This window comes from Lytechinus pictus, chromosome 7 (genome assembly GCF_037042905.1).
Source record: "Lytechinus pictus isolate F3 Inbred chromosome 7, Lp3.0, whole genome shotgun sequence".
Lineage (NCBI taxonomy): Eukaryota > Metazoa > Echinodermata > Echinoidea > Temnopleuroida > Toxopneustidae > Lytechinus > Lytechinus pictus.
The window spans coordinates 40,877,302-40,904,560 of NC_087251.1; the positions used below are offsets into that span (position 1 = coordinate 40,877,302).

The following is a 27,259-nucleotide window of genomic DNA, read 5'->3' on the forward strand; positions in this document are numbered from 1 at the left end:
TTCGTGGACGCGTTGTTGCTTTTTGTGGATGTAAATGAAAACCACAACTCAAAAAAATATATGAATAATCAAGACATCAAAGTTGGTGCTTATCTCATTAGATTTTAAACCACCATGTCACTTTAGTACAAATAACCTTCCTCTGATCATGCGTAGAATCTTTTGATCATGCGCAGAAAGGAACTACGAACTGGCTTATAATGTAACGATCTGAGCCAGCATAAAAAACAGGAATGAGTAGGCCACAGTTCACGATTAGGTGATTACTAGATCAGAAATGTCGCCATACTACTACTTTCAGCAAGATTATTTATTCTTATTTTACAAATTAGGTGTGACATTTTAATTTGTTTATATGATGTACAAATAGCTATGAACATGTGCCTTCAGAGAGAAAAAAAAATCTTATTGATAGACTAATACCTTGATTTTATAGTAATTCCAAAGCAATATTTTTATCTCTAATTTTAATGCATTCATCTTCTAGCACCTTTGTGTAATTGTTGGAAGAAATCATACCAGGTTGATATGGTCTTCTGGTATACTCTATGTAAATGTGTGTATGTGTGTGTGTGTGTGTATTCCAATTACTCATTTGTATTCATTTTTACATTCTATCCCATCAAGGATCCTCCTTGATTGTATCAAAGTTTTCCAGATGGCTTTAAAACTTTAAAATGTGAGTTGATATTGTCAATTTGTCTATGTGCTGTCAGTATGGTTCTCACTATTTATTTCATAACATCTGTATGATATCTTATTTATCTTTTATATGACTACAGAGGCCTTTTGTTTTATGTATGATATGAGGTCAAAGTCTTTCTTAGAACTGTAAAAGTTAATTTAGTATTTCAGCAAAAAGCTTGTGTGCAGATCCTGTTCGTGACTTTTTAAATAGATTTATTCAGAATATTTTATGATTTTATAATACATTTTCCTCATTCCTCGGTCATTGCACAAAAGTGGCTTCCTCTAGAGTCTTTATTCATCATGAAATTAACTAGATTTAACCATTTTGTGATATTAAGACACAAATGTAATGTAACTTGTGAGCTATATTAAATTTCTGTTCAGTACCAACTTCTTTCATATAGTACAGTATATTAACTGTTTTAAGACAGACATGTGGAAACTACTCATTTACACTTCAAAAGGCCATTAAGACAAAAACACTTTTTTTTTATTTGGAGATCATAGGATAGGATCATGGATAAAACACACTTGACTATTAATCATTAAAGTTTCTTCAGTAGAGCATTTGGTCTTAAGGCATCTATTCTGGTTATAGACATTACATTATAAATATAATATGCCATGAATACCACACGCTCTGTTGAAATTTTAGCAATTTATTACCAGGGTTGTTTTGTACATCATTCTATCATATTAGTTCCAAATTTTTAAGATTTGTTTTATCTTGATTGGATTTTTCTTTTTGGAGTGCAATATTTGTAGCACATGGAACTACCTTTTAATCTCAGGAAACTTACCGCCCTTTCACAAAGTAAAAACAAATTGTAATTTAAATGATTCCAGTGAAAAATAAGGTTGATGACAATCACGAATTCAAATTCTTCTCCGGAGTATAATTCCAGTTAAGTTTCATTCAAATTACGGTACAAGTTTCCGTGTGAAAGGTCCGATGATTCTAAAGACGAATTGCAATCATCATTACAATGATGATTCAAGATTCACGTGTGAAAAGGCCCTTAGATTTATATGAGTTTATAATGGAGAACTAAGCAAAGATATCATCACTGTGTACTGTGAACTAAAGCTTTTTTGCTTTTACCCTAATTCCAATCTCATAAAGGAATACAATTAAAATATTAGAAAATGGTAAAGTAAGATAATGATTATTGATGGCTGGTTGACAGGATATTCAATCACAAGAAAAAAATGTCACATGAAATACCTTTATAACTTTTTTTTATTGTTTTTATTTGTACATTTTGAAAGGTGTGGTTTGTGTGTTTGTACCAGACAATTGTATCAAATGATCATTCCTTGACATGTCAATAGTATAACGTAGATTGGACTATTAGAAAATAAACCTTGAAATGAAATATATTGGTTACAAAATGAAACTTGAGATAATGGTGTGTTTTATAGCAGTTGTTTAGTTATTGTATGAAAAAAATGAATTGGACACATTTTTTTTTCATTCTTTAAAGGGATATTCCAGTAGTTGCAGTAAACACTGATTTCATGAGAAAGTCTGTAAAACCAGGCTTAACTGTCAGTATATAATCGAGGATCTAGATCTGGTACAGTTACATAAACTGAACTTTGTGAAATCTTGAAATCTGCGCTGAAAACTGTTCAGACTGAACTTTCCCAACACAGATAAGCGCACGTGGGACAGTGTATAATTATTGCTTTGAGCGTCGGGCCCGACGCTCTACCCGAATCCTGTGCTTATTTGCTGATTTCTCAGCAATTACACAATTTCTTCCAGAATTCTTTGGCACATGCGTTTTATTTATACAAACAGACACTTTGGTGGTCATTTCATTGGATTCTGTACGAACTCATTTTGATATCGTTACCAAAACTAGCATTTACCTTTAAAGAGACCTGGGGAGCGTTTCATGAAAGGACTTGTCGGACGTTTTATCCGACAAGTCCCATTTTATCCGACAGTTACCATGGTAACAGTACCTCTTAGCCAATCAACATCAGAGAAAGATGTCAGATCTGACAACTTGTCGGATGAAAATGTTGATGAAACACTCCCCAGGGCGCTGTAACACAAAGGTTAGCGATTAATCGCTAAATGAAATGACCAATCAAGATCCTCGTTGCTTGCGCATTTTGCTAAGCAGACTGACTATGAACCAATCAGAATTGTTCTTTGAAATTAGCGATCAATCGCTAACCTTTGTGTTACGGGACCCAGGGGTGGTATTCTGGAACAGTGTCATAACTTTTGTCATAAATTTTTTGTCATTTCTCTCCGAGATGTGACAACGCTTTGATCGTAAATTTTGTCATTTCTCTCCGAGATGTGACACCGCTATGATCGTCACAAATCGGTTTTCTGAACATTGTCTTTTCCCTGTCATATCTCTCTAAGTTCCCGCCCATCTTTTCAGAGGCAAACCAAACAAAATCACCTTTAGTTCCCAGTGGGAGCCCTTCTAACCAATCATGTGGGGCGTATCGTCAGTACACTAGCTGACATCGCGCAATTGCGCATATATTTTATGCGCTTAATTACAAAAAGAGCTAGGGAGCTGTGAAGGATTTATAGAAGAGAGATAGAAAAAGGGAAAACAGAAAAAATAAGGAATTAATTTGTAGGGCCTAACTAATTGTTAAATGAAAAAAATATTTGTGAAAATAGTCATGGATCTAAATAATATCATTGTATGCTTGACATTTAGTCAGCAGGATTTCCAGATATTTGGTACTAAAAGATATGACAAAATTTATGACTGCTAGACCCTGTCATAAGTTTTGTCATATTTTTTGCTTGTTATTGGGATTATGTGCATTTAAGAACCACATATTTTTGGTGCGTGCTAAAGAGAAGAGACAAGATTTACGACCATTTTTTTTTTACATCCACCAGAATACCGATCCTGTCATGTCTCTGAGAAAAGACGAAATATGGAGAAAAGACAAATGTTCAGATAAACCCCCCCCCCCCCCAGGGTTCCATAACACAGATGTTAGCAGTTGATTGCAAATATACAAATTTCATTCTAATTGGTTCCTAGTCAGTGTTTTGAACAAAAAAATATGTATAAGATAATAGTGATGTTGAATGGTCATTGCCATTAAGCGATTGATTACAAACATTTGTGTATTATGGAGTCTTGTTGGTTGTTCTATTGGTTTATCTAAATCAGCAATGTGAGATCTTAACTAGGTGGTTATCCAGAGAATATCATTTTGTACGTGGTTCAATAAAATCATGTAATAATCTGTAAACATTTCTTTTCTAAATTTCTTGTTAAAGATATCGCTTGCTTAGAAATTACTTCCAGAGTAGATATAATCCAGATTCCTTATTACACCAACTGTTTTGTTAAGAAGTAGGAAAATCTACAAGCCACTTCTTTGATTAACTAGCATATTCTATTATAGATGTGTACTGTGCATGTTGTCCCCACCCCCTTTGTTTTTTTCTTCCCCCCCCCTTCTCTCTCTCTCTCTTCCATATTCTCATAAAACATTTATGAAAAAAGAAAGGTCTGGAAATTTTTAATTTTCATAGTACATTGACCGACACGTTAATTTTAATAACAATTTCAAGATGTACATTAATAATAAGAAATATTACATATCAATATCTATATCCCTATGGGACCATTATCACAAGCAGGAATCACACAACAACATTCGTTCTTTGTATTAAAATTGAATTCATTGAGAAAATATAACAATTTGAGGGTAAAATGACACACAAGATAGAAGTAACAATATCATAGCAGAAAGTATGAAATTTAAGATGTGTTCAATTTTATGGTACATAACTTTATAGGGGAAAAAAGTAAATTTTGAGCACCGTATAAAATGAGCAGTGGAAGGCTTTCCTTTCTACAGATATGCTTTTATTAAAATCAAGGGAGAGTATCGTGAAAAGAATTGTTGGATGTTTTATCCGACAGTTACCACAGTAACGCTGCTTCTTAGCCAATCAACATCAAGGAAAGTTGTCAGATCGGACAACTTGGACAAAAATGTTGATGAAACACTCCCTGGGGTGTATTCTAAAAATGATTTTAAAAATCTGAATTTTTACCAAGATCAGTAGTTGAATACAGAAATACTTTTTGGTCAGAACAAAATATATGCCATTTTATTTGCTTTTTTGATAAATAATGTATAGGGTAAGACGGCTTCTCAAAACTCAATCAAGAGACTACACACTGAGTTTGCGCTATAATAAAAATCCACTTTTATATAGCGAATACATCTGAACAATTGTTTGTGTTTAAGTGCTTTCTCTAAACATTCACCAATTTCAGCAAGAGAATTATTAACCCCCAAATTCCAATTAGCATTTTAAGACAGATTTGTGCACACCCAATCACATATTAGCCTAATAATAATAACGGTATATTTACCAAGGGTAGCCACTTCAGTTCCAAAAACTGTTCTCCCAGCGGGCCCTGCTATTATGATTACCCGGCTAAGCTAGGCTACCTATGCAGGTGCACACAGCTTTTTGAGGAATTACTTCCTGCCGGTACCCATTCACCTCACCTGGGTCGAGTGCAGCACACTGGATGAATTTCTTGCTGAAGGAAATTACGCCATGGCTGGTATTTGAACCCACTCTCTGTTTCCAAGTTTGGAGACTAATCCACCAGGCCACGACGCTCCACATATGATTTAATAGTACCTTTTGAAAGTTAACTAGACAGGAACCACATAAGAAATGTGAAGTGCATTTATCAAAATGGCCTCTCCATATTTGCCAATGATCAGATGCCTTATATATCAATATATCTCTCATACAATAATTAAACACATTCACAAACATCAATTGTGAAAAAAAGATTGATAGGATAATTTTATGAGTACCAAGAAGAGAATGTCACCTATCCATATTAGGGAGGAAAAAACTTAGTCTAATGTAAAATCAATACAAACAAACCTATATTTTATATAAAGATGACATATTATCAACTTACTAAGCATGCGCTATCAAACGTTAAAAAACTATATCAATTTTTGTATGGAATGACTTCAAGATTTTCTTTAAATAGGACTTAGTAGATAAAGAATACATTTTAAAAGAGGTAAAGTGATGGCATCACCTTTTCCTAAATATTTCAAAGAAATTCACCGTCATTTCATTTTGCGTGCATTTATCAATAGGAGAGATGACTCTAGTCCATACACCTATATGGATTTTATCACAAAATAGGTTGAATAGACACTCTGACAGTTTTAACTATAATGATAGTCATCATTTTCACTATTTTCATTAAATTATCAGTATTGTAAATCAGATAAGATGTTGTTGATTTGAAGAAAGGACAAAATAAACCAGAAATATTTGATATTGTGTAGAGGAATATGTGATTATTTTCTTTTTACTTCTATTCACATCATAGGCCTAATTATCATTCCTTTGTTTATTGTTAAACTCAATTTTTAAAGTAACCCCAAACCAACGCATTCCTTTGAGATTTTCAGTGGCCATGTGTGCCAGTGAAAGACAACTATATTCAACCTCTATGTAAAGTCATGCGAAATATATATATGATTTTTTTTTCATAAGATTCAAAACACAAACTGTGTCGCGTCTGGTAGCATATAATAATTTAGCGCATCGCTTTTGCGAAAACGTCGATGAGCTAACAGAAATACACTTTTTGAAAAATGCAGAACTCGTTGCCAGTGTAGTACAGCATTCCTCATCCCATTAATTCCCTCTGAAATGTTCATTTTAAATCTCTGAATTTTTATCACTAATTCTGATCTTCCTTCAAATTGAAAAAAAAAGACATTTTACATTTAAAAAAATAAAAATAAAAACAATATAGATGAATAATCTTTACCCCATAATTAATTTAATAACACTGAATAATAATCTTTACCCCATAATTGATTTATATCACTAAATAGACAGCATACAGTTTTTTTAAAGAGAATATTAAGGCCTTTGAAACAATTGACCATGATCATATTGAGAAGGTCGGCATCTGAAAAGTTTTAATGCAAAGGAATTCCACCGTAAAGCGTTCAATTTTCACCAAACTATCAAAAAGGCCAATAAAATATACAAAACTTTGAATGCATTTAAACATTAACTCAACTTGTCATAACATATTCACCAGTTTATGAAGTGCCACAAAACATTCCTTCCATACGATTTGGCAAATAGAATAAGATAAATAGTACAATTTTCAATATAGAAAAGAAAGAAATGATAACGATGTCGTCATTTGCATATGACGTCACATTCAGCACATCCGGGTTAGTGTCCAATATGATGCACAGTTTAAGCCTGTAGAAAGCACAACATCACAGTCAGGCCAAAGTAGTACCTCCAAAAAGTTGTTTTTGTTTTAAATAGAGTTTGAATTTACATGGCACCATCTTTCAATGGTCCGTCATGTCCATCTAGGTGTGCGTGGGGGGGGGGACTAGCTACATCTACAAGATTCTATAATCATGTTATTGAGTTGCCTGATCTCTGGTCTTCCTCTGTTGTAGAATAGGATGGTCAAAGGTCTGAAGGAGTGAGGGGAACAGCATGGCGAGGGACTAGCATCTGGATTAAGATGTTTGTAAAGCGACAGGACAGACGCATGGGATGTGTCTGCGCTCAGGATGTACGGACAAGACCCTGCGCAGAAGTTCGGTGAATAGACGCGAGGCTGACGGATCCAGTTCCACTTCAGGTCACGCCGGAAGTTGATAAGGAGCGGGCGAAGACAGCAGTTGGGCGAGTTCTGGTCGCACTGAGAACTGCTGTATGAAGCGCTTCGACGCCGTCTGACGCTGTTGCTTTCGCCTCCCTTTGAGTGGTTAGCTGGTGCCATGACAACTAACCTAGGATGATTAATACTGGGGAATCCTTCTCCTCTGGGGTTACCATCACCACGTCCATTGTCCATACTTGGAAAGGTTCCTCTTGGATCTGAAACATGAATCAAAGCTCACTTTAATAAGATTTTATGATACTGCACCTTCAGCAATTGTTTTTTTTTTTTGGTGATTCCGTAAAATATGATGTTGATGTCCCCTTTGCTGAAGGAATATTCTGCTATATTAGAGGCCATTAAAATTTAGTTAAACAAATTGTCTCTCCGTTGGCTACCAAATTGTGATCAGTCGGTCCGTGTTCATTTAATCTCTAGCGTATAGATAGGGGGCCATGCCCCCCCCCCCCCCACAAAAAAAAGTTTCACATCTTATCACATGTATCTTAGCTGATTTGGATGGCATGTAGTTCAAAGTTCTTTATGTAAAGGGAACACTAAAAAAATGCCACAACTTGGCATCCTACTTACAGAATTACCCATTTATTGTTTTGATTCCAATAAATATTCTAGCCAGAGATTTGAATCACGGTTTATTCACAGTTATTGATAAACTACCAGTATCATGACTATACACTCTAAAAACAAATCAGTCAAAAATGACTAGTTAATAGGGTCAGCTGATGGGTGCAACTGTTATTCTGGTCGTATCTATTTTCTAGTCGTATTTTACTAGAACAGAGTTATTTCTGACTAGAATATATGTCAGAAATGTGACTAGACTATCAGTTGCACCCAGCTGACTACTGGTCTAGTCAATTTGACTGATTTGTTTTAAGAGTGTTTATGCATGGGCTTACAGCACTAATTTTCTTTTTTTTTTTCATTTCAAACAATTATATTTGCTTATACATGTACTTTAATTTGAGATAATGTCCTGTTTGTGATTTTCTGATATGAAATATGTTTTATTATTTTGAATCCACAAAGGAAAATATAACAAATGAAGGGATTACACCAGAAAAGATGATTGTTTCGAAATTATATTCTTTATATCTCAAAATTATCAAAAAATTAGAAGGCATTTGATTTCACCTGCGAACAAGACGTGCAGTTTATGTTGATCTTTCGTAATAGCAGCAGGCGTTGTAGTAACGGGTCCCAGTAGATAGTCTCCACAGTTTAGATTCACTTCGAATCCAAGGTTTGATTCTGAGAAATAAAAAAAAAAAACATCAAAAGAATTGGTTAATAGCATACAGCCTGATGCAAACTATTGGTTCATAACCTTATAAACACACAAGAGTGGCGCCAGCGTTTTTGATTGGGGGAAAGCAAGATTACCAAAAAGCAATATTGATTTATTTTCCTAATCTTTCTTTCTTTCTATTTAAAGTGAATATTATGTTATATGAACAAGTCGTCAATGCATCATTTCTTTTATATTTTTGCTCCATTGTTGTTAAGGGGTTGCTTATCTGAGTAGCACGCAACAGTAACAATTCATTACTTTAAATATTGTTTATGCAGTTCCACATGGCTACCTCTAGGACAAGCAATCTTTATTCGGTTTATTGTTATTTTTCAATATCTCTGATTGAATTGTCTCGATAGTTTTTTCTTAAGTTGACATGATTTTACGAGGTGAATTTCTTATCAGACACTGTCCTCACATAATCTAAAATGCTTTTTTTTTCATGTTGTTTATGACGTGTGTGTTTCATTAATTGATTATCGTTTTGGGATTGTATTGTTTTATCACAGGAAGCCGCTATACAAACCATGGGATTGAGAATAACCATTGCTAAAATACATTATATTCGTATTTTAGAAATAGTTAAAATGCATGGATTGCCTTCTTTCAACTAGTTTTCAAAATCTTTTTCAAAATCTCTCCATCTTCGTGCCTGCCATTTATAATGACACGGCATTGCACCTGTGCCATTCTTTCAGTCAACGAATCAGATTTGTTTATTCCCAAAACACACATTAAATAGCTGCTGAAATATGTACTTTGCGCATCAAAAAGTACATATGAATTCCCATGTTTGCGAGATTTTGACCCAAAATAAGGATAGAGTTCATGGGTCAATGCCATTATTTTTTAAAAGAAGAGGACAGGACTAACGGAAATCGTAACATTTTTAAAATCATTATTTAAACAAGAGTTCCTTGAAGTGTTGTTTAATACAAATCAGGTTTTTTTATGAATTTGATAGTGATCTTGTAGTTTCAAACTATGTTTTATTTCATGTGTCCTACATATTTTTTGTCGTAAATCTATGGATAAATATTATTTATATCTCCAATACCGTTTTTTTTTAATCCTAATTGAAACAGATATAATGATTGTTGAGAAGGTGGACTCTGATATATGATAGTTTGTACTCTGTCTCGACTTTCTTTCTTATCGTAAAAAATAATGAAAATATCAATATAATCTTCATTCGTAGGGATACATGGTAACAATGGCTTCCGCAGACAAAATAAATAATAAAAAAAATACTGATTAAATAAATCTGGAGACATGAATAAATTTTATAGCAGATGGGGCAGTTTGGGTAGACTTTGTTTCTTGAACTTCATTAACATATGTGTTTTCATAAATTTTGATGACTGTATAAAATCTAGAAAAACAAATTACAACCACCAAAATGTCAATAGTCTATACCGACAGGTCATTACAGCTGTAACCTGTAAATGTGTATGATAATGCTGACAGAATACAGCAAATACATTGAAATACTACTATACTGCTTTTATACACACGAGCGTACAGATGGGGGATTTATGGGCACCGGATGCCAATAGTTCCACTAAAGAAAAAAAAAGGAAGAGAAGTAAAGAAAAGAAAGGGTGAAATGTGATATAATTTTCTTGAATATTACGTCGAAATCGATCACATTACATTTCAAAGGTAAAAATTTCGCAACATTTTTTTTAATATCCCAAATACCACACTGTAAAAACGCTGTTTAAAATGTTAAACACTTACGATGTTTAAACCCGTCACTCGCACAACAACTGTTTCAACTTTTTAAACAAGTTCTTTAAAAAGTTTAAACAATTACAAAAAATGTAAACAACTTGTGTTAGAGTGACAGGCTTTAACATCGTGCTATTTTTTTTTACTGTGCACGTTGCGCTCCCTAAATTATTTTGGCTCATTACGCCACTATGTTAATGTATGTCAGTCATTTCGGTACCCCCCCCCCTTCTCTCTCTTTTCTGTATATCTTATAATCCTCCTCCCCTACCCTCAGCATCTCTTTGAAAAAATATATATGCTTACAAAATCCGAATATGTTATTTTACGTGTTAAAAATACTCAAAAATCCATATACATGTAGGTTTACCCTCCCTGTTCATTGATAACCTCGTTCAAGGAAGTTCTTTTTCAAGAAGCACAAAATAAGACGATAATTAGGCCATGAGACCTTGATGTCGCATTGACATTGACACTATATCTCTAAAAAGACGGAAGCAGATGCAGCAATGAGCACCTTGTTTTGTGACCAATTTCATGATGTTTATTTTTTAGCCAAGTCATACTCAGGGAAAAAGTCGATTAAATCAATTTTCCAAAAATAACAGTGATTTGGCAGAAAAAACACACGCATATCTTGTCCGATTTGGATGTTTGAGAAAACTTGAGCCTGCATCGTATTATTCTTCTTTATAAGATATGTATATGTATCTTATAACAGCTTCAAATTAATATTGGGCAACATCATGAAATATGTTTAAAGTGTACACTTTGCCATCAATAATTGTATTGTTGCATACCGTATTTAGGTCTACGCTTGAATGTACAACTGTTTTGGTATGTCTGAGAGTTGTGAGATTAATGTATTTGGCGTGCATGTTCTTTTCAGTTATTTGTACAACATTCCAATCAATAAAATTCTCAATCTAAATGTCATAATGAAATGTTTCTTCCTCCTCTGTCTTTCTCCTTCTCTCTTCATTTCTATGTGACTGTGATACGCAACTTTATACCCTATTCCACCGCCTCCTCTTCTGTATATATTCTCCCAATCCGTCCTACTTACGTTCATTCCTTTTTCCTAACGTGATTTATTATTGTCCACTGATTATTTGGGATGTTATATTTTTAATATTATGTGTGTTCTATTCAGTTTGCCTTCATATAATTTCAATTTAATGTATGTAACTGTTACATAGTTCATATTACTTTTTAGATTTGCAATATGTATCTAACCCGACGAGGGATTGATGTTATACAAGCCTAGCTTCTTATTAGTTCCTTTTTTTTCATGTTCTTCCTAAATCTTGCTTTGTTCATATTTGTATACAAATTATATATACATAAATCTTTATGATTATGTCATTATTTCGATGAAGTTATATTATTTGTATTTGTATGATTTTGTAAATATTGTTATGAAAAATAAAAGCGTCAGAATCTGAAATAATTCTACACAAGATGTCCCAACCTCGGACGGAAAATATATCCACATTCATAATTATAGATACCGAGAAGATCAAATATGCACTCCACTGGCTTCAGACGTCAAAACCTCTGGCGGGAAACTGAATGTGATCCCCACAGCAAACCTCGGATTGAAAGTTAGGCCTACTGCAAAATCAGTGCGCTTGCACTTATCAATAGCGTGTTCTGAGGTGTCGGAGACAAGTGGTGCTTTCATGATCTTTAATGTAGAGTTGAAAACGTTCATTCACGACCTTCAACATTTTTCAAATAAATTTGCAAAAAAAATATATGATGGACCATAAATACATATGTTGGCTTCGGTGAGATATATAGTGTTCATTGAATAGAAATTTAGTGTCACGCCTATCAGGATGCGGTAGACTTCAATAAAGAGAGAATATTATAGAACGATTTGGGAGCGATTTTCCATTCCATTGCTTTACAAAGAGTTCCGTCCGTCCTCGTCTTGTATGTATGAAAACGTGTCAATTGGGTCTTTTCAAAATCGGTGTTCAAATATTTTTGTATCACAATTTGCAGACACTTGACAAATTTGTATTTAACCGGTCTCGCATATTTGATATGACCAGATAATTTCTATTTTTTTTTTATATAAACATGCATTTTAGTTTATATACACCTCGTCTCTTTGCCCTGTTCCTTTTGTCTATTTTTATTCCTCGACATTAAACTTGGCCACCAAGCTAACTAAGAGATGTATAATATAGATGTGTACTTTTTCTTTGTATATTGTATTTCGCGATATGCTGCTTGGAATATTATTACTTTCATATCATATGTCATGATGAATCTGTCAAATTTGATAATTTGCTAGTGACTATCAACAGACGACAGCCTTTTTTTCCAAAGAAATTTGGGGATTTCCCGGTATCCATGCACGCACCGACCACACTCTTGACCCCCGAGTTCAAAGGTCATACAGTCAGACTGCAGGTCCCAAGAAAGTGGCTTCTTTCATCCAAGTGATATTCATGACTTGAGATGTTTTGCATATTTAATAAGCTTGATGCGGACCAAAACACCTCTTTTCATTCGGTCATTGCTGCTCTAATTATGCATCGAATTTCATGAATTTGGTACCATTGTAAAGAAGAAGAATCATTCTTTCAGGTCATGTGTTTGGATTTATTCAAAGATTTTGTAATATAGGTTAAAATTTTGATCTAAAATATGCTACAAAATAAATATTTTCACCTGACAAAAGCTGCTATTTTCACACTTTATTTTTGTTTGAGCCCAAATGATTTTTATATCATGATAAAGCTGAATATGTATGCTTTGAAATGATATAGGTTTCAAAATAAGAATTGGTTTAATCGGGTCAAGATCACACTTTTCATTTGCCAAGTACATAAAGCAGATTGAAAACAAGTATACTGCACTCTGATTGGTCAAAAAGACCACACAATGGCAAATTCCAACGGTTCCAGTGCTTGGGTTCGTGGGAAGGTCACACTTCCCATGTGGTAATCTCCTCAAATACCCCGCGCCTGTTGTTCTGTGAACCTTATCCAGCCAATCAGAACTCTGGATTTCATGCAAGTACAAAATTTCAGAAATCTCGTCTTGTACCTTGGTGGGAAAAGTGTGATCTTGACCCGATTAAAAGGTGCCGCATATCAAGAGTGGCATTGTGAGAAAGTACAGAAGTTCAGCTTTATGGTGATATAGATATCATTGAGGCTCAAAATAAAAAGTTTTGCACAATTTGCAAAAGAAAACAGAGGAAGAAAATTCAGTTTTGAGGCACAATTTCAGGCCAGAAATTTACTTATTTAACAAAATATTGTATACAAAATAAATGACCAATATGAAAGAGTAACTTTTACTCTATCTGATGGTGCAATAATATTTCATTTAACTTGAGGTTAAAACAGGTAAATTCTTAGAGAAAGAAAATCTCACGAATCACGAGATTTTGCAAGGAGGAGGATTCAGCCACGAGATGATTTGGATGAATCTGGCCTTTTTGCTCATTAGCATAGGGACTTGCGGTCTGACTGCATAAGTCAAGATTCAACGTTCAATCATCATAGAACGTAGCATCATTCTTTTTACTTTACTTTATTTTTCGTCATTTATTTTCTCGTTTCTTTCAGAAAATGTCTGATGTATAAATTTAGGGTGGCCGTATTGCCATAAACTCCTAATTCACATTGTACATTTTGTTATTTCTTTCTTCAATGTTGAGTTAATATTTCAGTCCTACACAGCAAAAACTGTGGTGTTAACCGGTGTACATAGAGGACCACACCAGTTATTTCACACCGGTGTTAAATTGACGGTGTTATTTTAACACCCATAAGTGTTATTACAACACCTTGGGTTGTTACATTTACACTCTTTGGTGTCATGTTCAATCTCTAGGGTGTAATTCTAGCACCTCAGGGTGTGGTCCTCTATTAACACCAACTGGTGTCAGTTTTAACACCACAGTTTTTACAGTGTAGAAACAATCTATCAATCTTAACAGCACCTCAAGTCATGTATTACTCATCTGGCCAGCATAATGCAACATTATGAGCTGTGTAGTCTTGTAATAAAGGCCCACTTGAATGATAACAATAATTAATTAATTACTCAATACATTAATACCACACCAATCGTTACCAAGTAGCTAAACACTATACTTTCCTCTCAAAAACATTTTACTTTCTCTGTATGAATAAAATTATAGCCTAATTTTCATTCCCTGTAGTATTGATGGCTATATAATATATCAATATGTATATTTTTCTAGAGACTAGTTATTTATAACACACAGTCTATGAGAGATCACCCAAAGCGTTGATCAATTCGTTCCCCCTTTAAATGATAAAAAATAATAATACACAGTGCTAAGGACATGAGGATGCGTTATGAACTAGAGCATCAACCTATAGCGAGCCTGCAAGCGCACCTCACCTGCTTAATACCTTGGTCACATTTGTTCTACGGCGGCCGTACGGCGAGTCGAAAACAGCCGTTTTAACATTTTTTTGTACCAGCTACATATAGGTGCTTTAAATAGAAATGAATAAAACGGCTGTTTTCGACTCGCCGTACGGCCGCCGTAGAACAAATGTGACCAAGGTATAAGGATCATTACCTCATGGTTTCAATATTGATTTACATAACTTGATAAAAATATCCCCGGGCCTATTATGAATAATATCCATTCACTCGGAGCCTGCTGGCATCACCCCGGAACAGCAGCGAAGGAATCGCGTGTTTCAATAACTGTATCCAGAGAAGCATTGTGGAATCCCTACAGTGCAGAATAATTTTCTCACGGCCAAGGGGAGTTTGCGGGAATAGCGGTGCTACAGGGTGTATAACTAGGGCAATTGTCTTTATTTCTTGATTTCTTGAAGTTAGACAATGTGAGAGGAGACATGTCGACGGCCATTTATGATGAGGAAGGCTCAGTTGTGAAGTTGTTGCATTTGTTTTGTGTATGCGGATGAAAACAAAAATACATTTCTCGTTCATAGTTAATTAGTTGACTGACTAAAACAAAGAGCTCTAGGATATGAGTTTTATCAAAAATGATTGTCACATTTTCTCTCTATCATAGATTGATAATATCGAATTCCTTTAAAATCATGAATACGACACAGGTCTCACAACCTCCTATGATGATATGAAACTGAGAGAGGTGGGGAAATCATCTTTTAATCTGTCTGATTCACCTGCCGTAATCTCATTGTGGCTGTAGGCAACCATTAATTTAACCACAGATAGATAATAATGGAGAACAATTTGATGTTGATGAGACCCACCCCCCCCCCTTCCCTCCTACCTGGAAGCACCTCAATAATCATGCCATCGCATGTCACCATCAGCCTCAGGTAATGGGGGGGGGGGGGGTTATCCCCTGATCATCTATCACCGATTCAGCATCACATACCAGACTAAAGGAAGTGGCAGACCAAAGACCTCCCAAAGAATCAAGAATGTTTCCAATTTTAGACTGACAGAAGATGTAAGGAGTCCGTAAGGAGCATGACGGGGGTCGGGCTATCCATCAGAATAGCGGCCTTTTATTAACTATGCTCGTTGGGTTTCTTTTTTTTTTACTCGAAATTTGTCGGCTTGAACCCATGCACTTAACCATTATAAGATATAGAATTATTTGCATCGTTTTCATGTGTAAAAATAGTAATAATGACACTTAATGGAGAATTTCTATCATTGCATACTACATTATAATCAAAACACAACATTGGTACAGAGAAAGCGGACTTCCCGATGACCCCTTCCATCTGATGACCCGAAGGGGGTAGATCCTTGCGATCCTTGTCCAAGTCTGCATGTGCCGCATCTTTTCATTCAATTGATGCCTTCTCCGATCCCCATTCAATGCCTTCCTTCCAAGTCCATGTGTATGCCAATCGCGATCTAGACACGTAGCTGTCATCAGAAATCGGTGTCGTCACAAATAGAAAGATGAGTAATGAACGCGGATTGCTGCCAGTCTGTGACACAGTCTGATATAAACAGACCAATTACTCAAGCAGCCGCGGCGTGACTTGGTCATGATCCAAAACCACGTGGTCCCCTGGGCATCCACCAATCAGCGTCGCGCCATCGTCAGACAAACATTATGACCATTGACCCTGCCCTATCCCCTCCTTCTCTCTTCCACGGTATAGACCTTTAATAAATCGCATTCTGTTAGACGTTGCAAATGGTTTGGTTAAAAATGCAGGTATTCGAGATACCATGGACCTACACCGAGATGGTAAATCTGAAGACTCGCGCCAACTGCACACCTTTTTCCCCTCAGACATTGCACATTAGGTTCAAAGTAAATATCTCGAATAACTGACAAATATACATAAGACGAGAAATCAGGCAAGAAAGGAACCAAAATTGGAAAGCGGAAAGTAGAAAAATATCAAACGATGATTACCATTAAGGTATAGGCCTACTTATACCAACTATCGACGGATGGAAGATGGTGAACTTTGGCCGCGCACCTTTGTCTTTATTTCATGAACAAATATTAATTTTTAAAACATTGACTAGTATAGTGTGCAACCTGGCAAATTTCAGTCATGTTTATCAAATATTTTCTCCGATGCAATCACGGGAGATTTATTTGTTCGAAGAAAGATGGAGATTTACGGGTTTGTTTGTAGGGGTAGCCTACTAACCTATGAATTCCAAATCTCATAATTTTCCCCATTGACAAAAGTAAGTCACTAGTAATATTTCTTGTAACAAAAGTTTCTTTGAACATGTTGAAAGCACAACCCAACAGACCATTCTCTCGTTAAATAAACTTGGTAAATGAATGTGTTTTTTATTTGTTTTTGTTTTTTACTTCTCTTCATTTGCTGTGATGTTTATATTACTCCCCTTCATCGTGTACTGTATATCGTGAACAAATTGGTATATACTGACTGTCAAGAGATTTTTTTTTTTTTTTGGGGGGGGGGGATAAATTACTGAATTTGCAGTGTACGTGTATATGGTTGTGGTGAGAATACGGTACAAATTATTCGAGTACCGACTTTGTCCAAAAAATCAGCACACAAAAATGTACATATATTTTGTTCATCATTATATTATTGAAAAATAAGATTACTACATATCTGACAAATCTCGTCAGTTGATTTCTTTTTCAATTTCTACACCAACAATGTCTATTTGCGACACTTTATACAACGCAACATTTGTACCGTATACTCACGCCTGGAATTTATACTCGCCAGGCTTATTTATTCAGACTTTGTGCTCCATTAATGGGCTGTTGTAATCTGATTCATGTATTTTATTTTTTACTGAACTATGTATTTTTAGAAAAGTTGAATAAAAGAAAATATTCGAAGTCGGTGAACCGAAATAACTTTCTTTGAAATCAAACATTGAATGAGATGGACTAACCTGGGTCAGCTACCCATTCTCTGACGACATCAGTGACGTCATGAGCGAGCCATCCTTCTCTGGTGGTTGATACAGTCCAACTTGTCAAAAATCTCCTGGTAGGTTCTTCTGTACTGTTATATGAGGGTATGAGTTGAAAAAGGTCGATTTGCTGTTCAGTATCCTTCATTTCATTAGGAACCTGGTAAAGTCTAAACTCGGCCTCGGACACTTCGTCCCCTTGACTGTCATCTTCGAAAGACGTGAGGTCGAATCGGAAAAACTTGGAAAGTTTCTTAACTGTTGCATAATTTCCGATATCTATTGATAAAGAGAAAGGAAACGATATAAAAAAAAATAGAAATTAAATTAAGCCTTATCAAATCATGCGTTAACCCTTTCTTTTTATATCATGTATAATTTTCAATAATATATCATGCATTTTGAATTGCCATATTTAAAAATACCAAAGCTCAAAAATAAATGGTATGACTAAAGGCATATACGGGTTGGATGGTTGTTCTTTGGTAATTTCTAACTGGTTTGGAGGCTTCAAGTATACCTTACAACTGACATAGCATCGCATCTGCTTGTTTCAACCCACTGAATGTGCCCAGGGGGCGATCCTGAGGGCCGGGGGCACAGTACCCCCTTTCAACTTCACTCCGCCACCCCTGAATGTGCCTTTATTCTTCTTTAGAAGCCACCCACCCCATTAATATAAGTTACGGTGCTCTAGAGTCGATTCATCTCGATCCTGAAGGAGAAAGGTTCGACTGTCAAGACGAAAGTTTGATAACGTGTTTTCTATTCTGGCAGAATGCAATCCCCAGCGCGAAAGCAATTTTAATGCATTCAGTACAAAAATGGTGACTTTCAGCCTTTCAGAAAACTAAACGAAATGTGAAATTGCGTGGTTTGGCACTAACAATGCCAAGGTGCGACTCTGCTCCAACCATTCCATGTAACCTTCGATTAATAAACGGCGGGCAGTCAAAGACCTGGATAGCCAGACATCAAGAAACAACCGAGGGATTATAATAACGAGCGGTAATGATATTGGTCGGTATAAGATTATTATGGATCATCTAGGGGGTTCAATGCCCCCGCATTAATCATTATAAAACGACATTTGGTGATTTACGACAGAGGTCTAAATTGAATGGCATATTCCACATGTGAGTTGCTAATAAATTCATTAACAGAGTTCAATGACCATCGTCTAAATCCTGGTCTCTCAAACACATAGATTCAACATCTTATGAAGTTCAAATAAAGATGTTGTCGCGTTCTTCCAGCAAGCAATCCATTCTGCATCTGTGCATGTTAGGGAATGTAACACAGCCATGAAGTCAATTCCTCAATTTTTGTGATAAACGGTAGATTGAAAATCTTCCTCCAACTTATGTATAATTAAAATAGTCTGCTTGGCATGTAGAGAATAAAGAAAATCATGATTGTCATAGATCTAAACAAAATAAAGTCATAGATTTTAAAACAAAACGGAGCATGCTTTTCGTTATTTCCCATAGTGTGACACTGACGAAGAGTGTGCATGACTTTGTCTTTCAAATTTATTAAATCTATTATATTGATTGGTTTAGATTTACTAGTTTTTACAAAGCGCATATCAGTATGTCTCTATATATATATATGCGCATCAGAAAATAAAGGAAAGAAAACGATGGATTACTGAGTTCCTTTGTTAAGTCAGGTACCTTTTACAATAAATAGGTTTTAAGAGCCGTTTTAATTGGTCTACGGATAATATGTTCATGATAAATCCAAGTTACCCGTCAAAATGCGAAAAAGAATAGTTCACTGTGCTTGGGGAGATGCTGTCTTTAGATATTGAAAGAATCTGTGCGAGCTAGAGACAGGGCATTGTTCTTACATCCATGCATGATCACAGTTCCTGAGCCACAATTTACAATGGATGTGTTGTACCATCATGCTAGGCAACTGCACTTGAAACAATGTTGTCTGAGCGCTGCATATATACTCCGGCTTCATGCGAAGCAGTGTCCACGAAACTTTGTATAACAAAATAATAAACTGTATGTTGTTGGCAAATTATGATATCACTTTTGCTGTGGAGTATAGGCATAAATTATATCTGGTGGGTGTTCCATAAAACTGTTCTTAAGTTTAGGGCGACTTTAAGAACGACTGGTGATCCTTTCTTACGCGCTAAATAATCAGCAATGAACATTGAATGCTGAATGTAATTTACCACAAGAAAGGCTGCACCCTTCGGGTTTTTTTCTCGGAAAAAAATGTATGTAAATTATTGTGTAGCCGATCTCTGGATAGTTAATTGTGCGCTTCATGAGGAGTTTTCCCAAAGGCTTGCAAACCGATCAGCTATAGCTACTGTCCAGTCGAGTGCAAGTTGGGAATACTCTTTTGATGGCAATACACAGCCCATAGGCTAGAATGGATCATTAGGTCCATATCTGATATAGATCACAGAGAATGGCGGATGATGGCGACGTGTTCTAACACACGTTATCTCGTTCATCATGTTCACACCCTGTCCTTTCAAAGATCGACTACAGTCTCATTGGTGAAACCGCCTCCAAACCGATCAAATATATTACGTTATAACCAATGGCATACCATCGATATTTATGGAGGCGGTTTCACTGGCGTGATTGTAACTCAAGTAGCCTTTGTATTGGACTATAATAGGCTGATTAATATTGGATCATTCTATGAAATGTATTTTGAGTTCCAGACTTGCTCTGATCACATGGACCTACTAGTAGGTCCATGATCTAAATAAGTTCATTTTTAACAGGATTATGTGCTTTATTGTGAAATGATAGGTCTCAACCATGTTTTTAATTGATGGAACAGTCAAGCATGTCGAATAGTGAGTGTCATGCCTCACCGTCGGGAACACATTCTGTATCTTGCCATTCTCAATAATACCTTTGATAATAGTTATCAATGCCTACGCACTAATGTCTCACGAAATGTTCAATTTTGAGAGATTAATATTTTTTATTATCAATATTACCTTTTATGCTTTTAAGTTTATAATAATCTTTATTAAAAAAGGTGACCATTAAAAATGATTCCCTCACGTACAGAATGACTTATCCCTAGTTGGTTCAGGGTATATCCAATCTCCTTGGTATATCGCACGCTATATACATAACTTGAACTCTTGCACCGCGGCATGAGAATGCAATAGTCGAATTCCAATGGAATGGATCGCGGCGCCGTCTGACAACTCGGTGATAGTTCTTGAGGATGACATTCGGGTGAATATCAGGCGCTATCGTATACCCCAAGTGTACATCAGTATATGAAATGCTATGATTACGTGGACATTACTTTAGTGGTGATGTTTTCACCTGTAATGCAAGATAATACATGTGTTATCCATCATTATGGGATGTGCAGTTGTATGTCCTCATTCCTCACTGCCGTATCCAAGGCATATTTTATTCAAGATTGCACCATTTCTTGTATTACGGAAAATCAATACATGGAAAGTGTAGAGCATTAATGATTATGTATATATCTGTATTGTTGATTATTGTTTTATGGACGTGTCAACTATCACGTATCATGATTGAACTTTTGGACGATCAAGAGCTTTCAAAAAATGTTTAGCAACACCAAATTAAAAAAAAATCAAGTAAAAAACAAATAAAATATAATTAAAAAAAAAGGATAATGTCAGGGAAGAAATTTATTGAATTTAATTCCTTTGATTAGACTCATGTTCTGAGTTTATAAAGATAGCTCATGTGTTGTGAATATTTAAACCTAGGTAAAAATGTACAGATGTTTTAAATATTTCAAAAGCAAGCGTTGGAAACGTTTGACACCCCCCCCCCCCCCTTTCGGGTACGTACAAGATCAGGTGGATGCCATATTTTGTACAAGTGTTTTAAATAGTTATATACAGTTCTCTTTAATGAATAGATTTATGCAAGTGCACAGGAAGTGTCTTTTGTTATCAAGAATGTGTTGCTTTATGCACTCATCTGTTATTGAAATTCTTTGAATTACTTTATATAAATTTTACAGTTAGTCCTAGTAACGGTAGCGTATAATTATTAGGAGGTTGATTTCAGTAATTCAGGGAGAACCACCTAAGCTAGAATAGACCACAGATGTTAGTATAGGCAGTCGAATTTAAAACTGAGGGACTACGTCGGTGACGAGATAACGACCCCAGCTGCCACCGGTTTTCCACCGACATGATTGGTCAAAATACATGTCATCATTGGGGGCTCGATCTCGTCCACTAATTCGTTGAAGCCACATCTCTCTGATCTGGGGGCTACTCATCAAGGGGCAACACTGTCTGCGGAGGCCGAGGCCGAGTGGAAGAGACATCGCAAGCTGCGGAGGCCAGGAACTGGACCGACCACCAGGGCCGAGTGGGGTATATGTCAGGCCAGAAGAGATGATGGGGGCTCAAGTCAACATTTATTAAGTTAAGTTATATTTTGTTATCAATATTCATGTATATTTCCATGTACATTATTGTAAAACAAATCAAAAGGAAACAACATTATGATTTAAGAGATTTGATTAAATCTTTTAATAACTGTATTCATCAGTTTAACGTATTCCTTATTTGGTGTCAAGCAGCAGTAGGAAACTAATTTTAAAAAAGTCACTCCCATGTGACAGATAAGATCTATATATGAAAAAAAATTAAGCAAAAGTAAAGGGAAATGATAACCGCATTCATTCCGTTTAAGACCTTGCAATGTGCCATGACATTAATGAATTCAAACTTTTGGTAAATATAAACCATATCTCAGGTCATATTTTCTATCTTTACATTTTCATCAAAATGTGTTTCAAATTGTAAAAATAAAACCATTTGGATCCTATTTTTTATATCACTGAGAATTCATCTGCGATTGTCTGACAATATAAGTCCTACTAAGAAACGGGATGAAATTGAGCATATACAGCAACATAGGAATCTGGCGACCATGCCTGTTAGAAACCATGGAACATCTGGCGTGCATTTTGGTCTGTTTTTTCAAGAAATTCAATCATGAACTTGGGAGTTTGGGGTCGATTTAGAACAAGGCTGTCGAAATTCTCGTATAGAAAGCAGAGCAATTTGAGAAAAGGCTTGTTTTTGCTGGTCTATGCGTCGGTTACAAAGTAATTGTCCGTGTACTTGATGAAAGAACCCTCTTGATCGACCAAAGATACACAAGAACTGAGGAGCAATTCACGAGGAGTTCAGTCAGTGGTTTTTCACTGACTAAGTTGCTCTGAACCAATCAGATACAATGATTTACAGTAGCTTATAACATCTGTCAGTACAAATCACGGACAAAACTCTTCGTGAAACAATCCCCAGGTTTCATCACATTCTAGGAACAAATTTTTTTTTGGGGGGAATGGAAAAAAATACATTATAAGTGTTGGATAAATAATGATTCCAGTTAGAGCCAGCATGCTTTTCGTTTTTAAGGAGATTTTTTTACACATCTTGTGCCGTCCTCTGACATTTTATTAAATCTGTAAATAGTAAGCCTATACACACCAGGTGATCGGAAACTGCAACTGAAAGAAAGACGACTTTCCCATGCTAAACAACAAACAAACATTAATGAAATGTCATTAATGCGGTTTTCAGAAATCCTAGGTCTTTTAACCACATCTTTAAACCAATGTCAATGGTGGTTATGTCGTGATGTCATAGATACGCTATCTACGTCATCTGTGACGTCACGACTATCATTCATTTAGACACGTGCTTTGCCAAGGCAAATCCTGTATAGCGACTTCCATTTTTCGTACGTATGATCCAATAATGAATATCTACATCTAGCCACTAACCCGTCTCTGTGGTCTTGTACTTTCGCCTTACGAGACCCTTATATAAAACGCCTTACAAACAACAAGAGTCGTTCGTAAGAGCGCCGTACGAATCTTCGGTCGTCAGGTGTTCTTACGAACGCCGTGAGAGCCCTTTATGAACAACCTAAGGTGTTCTGACAATCATCGTAAGAATTCAAGGCCTCTAGAAGTGGCTCTCGATCCTACAAAATCTTGAATGGTTAGTACGATGTTCTTACGACTTACGTAAGGCCGCCACACGAAGAGATGGTTTTGTACGACGTTAGAAAAATCTTGGACAAGACCACCGACCAAGCTGCGAACTTACGAAAGGTCTGAAAATACTGGTTTCGTATATACGAAATAATTTAAAAATCTTTCGTACGGTGTTCGCAGCAGTTCTTAATGGTATTTGTGACCGAGCCATCAAAGTAAATTATTTTATCGAATAGGGAATCAAAACAACAACAGCTCAGCAAAACATACTTCATAATAATTTTTAATGATATAGAACCATTTTGTTGTTGTTGTTGTTGGTGGTGGTGGTATTTAGCGAGTTATAGTCTGGAATCAACACATTTAAACTGTTTTAGTTTTGGGATTCATGCACTTTGTGTGACTTAACCGGAAGAAACACTGTGATGGTTCATTCATAACTGAAAGTTTGCTCGTGTTTTGTCTCCGGATATTGTCTCCGGAATGTGCCTCAATTGAAGAGAGAATCACTGCTTTCCAGCATTCCCAAGAAATGAGAAGAACTTCATGAAGCCAAGAAAGTTTCTGCGTGGGCCCAAACCCGCCAGAGATTTCACGGAAATAAAACTTTATCAAAAGAAATCATATTTTGATTCCACGACCGTGAAGTCTTCTTCTCGCTAATTATAATTATTGTGTATGTGCTATTCTTTTTTTCTTGAATGGCCCAAAACGCTTACAACAAGAAAATAGACTACATCAATGTATAAAATGAAATTTGCAATCCTAAAAACTCTGGACTTGAAAAAAAAATGTCTTAAGTCCCTTTCTAAATAAAGAGAATAAATGGATTCCCTCATAAATGGATTCCCTTTGAGCTTGTAATTTGACAAGCTCACAAATGTTTCATATATATATATATATATTTAATATGGTCCCTGTTTATGCTTTGACCATTTCAAAGTAGCCTCGATGCGTTCACTTTTATGTCATTTCACTCTTCTTATGTGGGTGGGTTCGTTATGTTTATTCATCGTAGTTTAAAGGTATGGATTATATTTCATTGCAATATTTGTTATCCGACTGAATGTTTACTGGCTGAGCATTTTTGAAGCGTCGTTCCAGCAGCTACGCTAAACATTTAAAAATGCTGAAATGTCTTATGAGTGAAGAGGGAGCCCATACGGGGTTGTTGTGAAGGCGGCGTGTACCTAACGAGGACACGGTCGAACCTCAGGGCCTTCATCTATCATGGTTCTCCCAAGAGACACTACACCTGTTTGAAACAAAATTATGGTGTCGTGCATTTTCCCCCTCTTTTTAAGAGTCAAATTCACGAGCATTGCACCCCTACCGTCCCCACACTGTATAAAAACGCTGTTTAAAATTTTAAGCACGTTGTTTAAGCCCGTCACTCTAACAACTACTGTTTAAACTTTTTAAACAAATGTTTAGACTTTTTAAACAACTGTTTAAACTTTTTAAACAAGTTGTTTAAAAAGTTTAAACAATTACAAAACAGTTTAAACAACCTGTTGTTAGAGTGACAGGCTTAAACAACGTGCTATTTTTTTTTACTGTGTGCAGTGAAACATCGAACAGGAGATTGCGCAGGCATATTGCGTCCTGTTGAAGTCATTCTGACCGTTGCATTATAGCCTGCATTATTGTGATGAGTTAAGTTTCAAACAATGAAAAAATATGAAATAAACAAAAGGAACTGTTGCTGAAACACGAAGTGTTAAAAATAAATGGGTTTATAGAATATGATGCGGCAAATGAAGCTGATGTTGGCCTATTTTACACCAATCTCCAACAGCGCACACATCTCACAACATACATCAAAGGACGTTTTGGGCTTGGTTTTTTTTTTGGGGGGGGGGGGTGGGTGGTCTCATGTAGCATGACTTGATAATGAATGAAGTGCTGAGTTCAGTAAAAAGTAAATTAAGAATAAAAAAAAATTGCTTCACAAAAAGCAGCCCCCGCGAGTCCTAAATCGTGCTATTACCATCCGCGTCGCTTGTAGGGGCCTACATTGATCTTTAGCATGTTTAGGCCTATATATTTGTTGTTTTTGTTGTGAATTTCCTGGATAATCCTTGACAAACGTATTCTTAGGAAGTGTTACGATCGTTCAAGGGCGGTCACTAGACCTCTCCACTCTCCCTCTTATCCGTGGGCGATAACTGGTTCAACAAACGATCCATCAAGTTATCCAACTTCACAAGCAACTATCTTCCTTTAGAAAAAATATCAATTTTCGTTTGTTCATGACTTGTCTGAAAGAATTCCGTTTTGTATCTAGCAAAATATTACAATAATTATCAGAAATATGTTAACATTGACCTCATCGTCATCAGTCAAGACTGTTTATGATCACTCGGCATAAAACTTACCTCGAGTTTAATGCAATATAAATATCGCTGAAGTTACAACAAGATTTCATAGCTCTTTGAGGTTTAAAGAATTTGATCTCATACTGACCTTAACTAAGTGCTATAATGTATTTAACCCCCTTTTAAAATCCAACCCCCCTCAAAGGGCACTGGGTACGCCCCTGTGTGCATTTTAGACTCAGTCACGTTTCTTCAGCATTCATTGCTCCTGTCACATTGTGTTCGGATGCCTAATCAATAATACTACAATTTCACAAGTGTTTGTGCTCCCTAGGTAATACAATCTCCATTGCTTTGCCACTGAGCAAAATATATTACTTGGGTGGGTTTATTCGAGAAAATGATTCCCTAGATTCCTCCCCCATTCACCCTCAAGCACTTTCGCCGAGTTTATCTCATTTACCGACTAAAATTGCCTATTTTCATTTTAAAAATTTACTCCTGAAATGAGAAATATCGCCTGTGGTATTTCTGTACGATGTCAGTTTGTTTGATTTTCTTTTTTTCAGCCGAGGTGTTATATTTCTCCCTTGTAATGATTCGGAATGATTGGTTGACTTGAAAAAGTTAATTCGGAATTTAGAAAGAAAGCAACATGAGAAGGATGTCATTTGTTGTAAACACCCTCTTGATGTAATAAAGAACGTTTTTATTTAAAACCATACTTCTCACGTATCCAGGGGCTGTGAACTTAACCCACAACTTATACAGATGAAATATCTTCACGGGCGAAAATGCTCCTTTGCCGCCAAACGTACGTTTTATCGTTTGCATTTTGATCTCACCTGCATGCCTGGATACGAATTTTAGACTGACTTCGACAGAATTCGGGTACGTTCGGAGATTTTAGGCGGAAAATTTCTCTTCAAATTATCATTTTATTCATAGGCCTATCTGATACAAAATGACATATGATAATCGATCAGATAAAAGTAAACTTTTCTCTTTTTTCTTTGACACACAACAACACAGTAGGCAGAACAAGATCTCAGTTAAACATGGATTGTAGACCTTTGATACGTAAAAGGTAACAAAAACTACTTAAAGGAAATTTCTACCAAATT

At 35.8% G+C, this 27,259-nt stretch overlaps 1 protein-coding gene across 1 annotated transcript in view; it reads right to left on the reverse strand.

Moving 5' to 3' along the window:
• Nucleotides 1–4,217: 4,217 nt before the first annotated feature.
• The window catches only part of LOC129264215 (transforming growth factor beta-2 proprotein-like), a 37,372-nt gene continuing 14,330 nt past the window's right edge, over nt 4,218–27,259 (reverse strand). The window contains exons 2-4 of the mRNA XM_064101509.1: nt 17,794–18,102; nt 8,541–8,657; nt 4,218–7,603 (exon numbers count right to left, since the gene is read on the reverse strand). Coding sequence (XP_063957579.1) covers nt 7,107–7,603; nt 8,541–8,657; nt 17,794–18,102 — 923 coding nt within the window. The 3' untranslated portion in view covers nt 4,218–7,106. The remainder of the gene's footprint in view (nt 7,604–8,540; nt 8,658–17,793; nt 18,103–27,259) is intronic.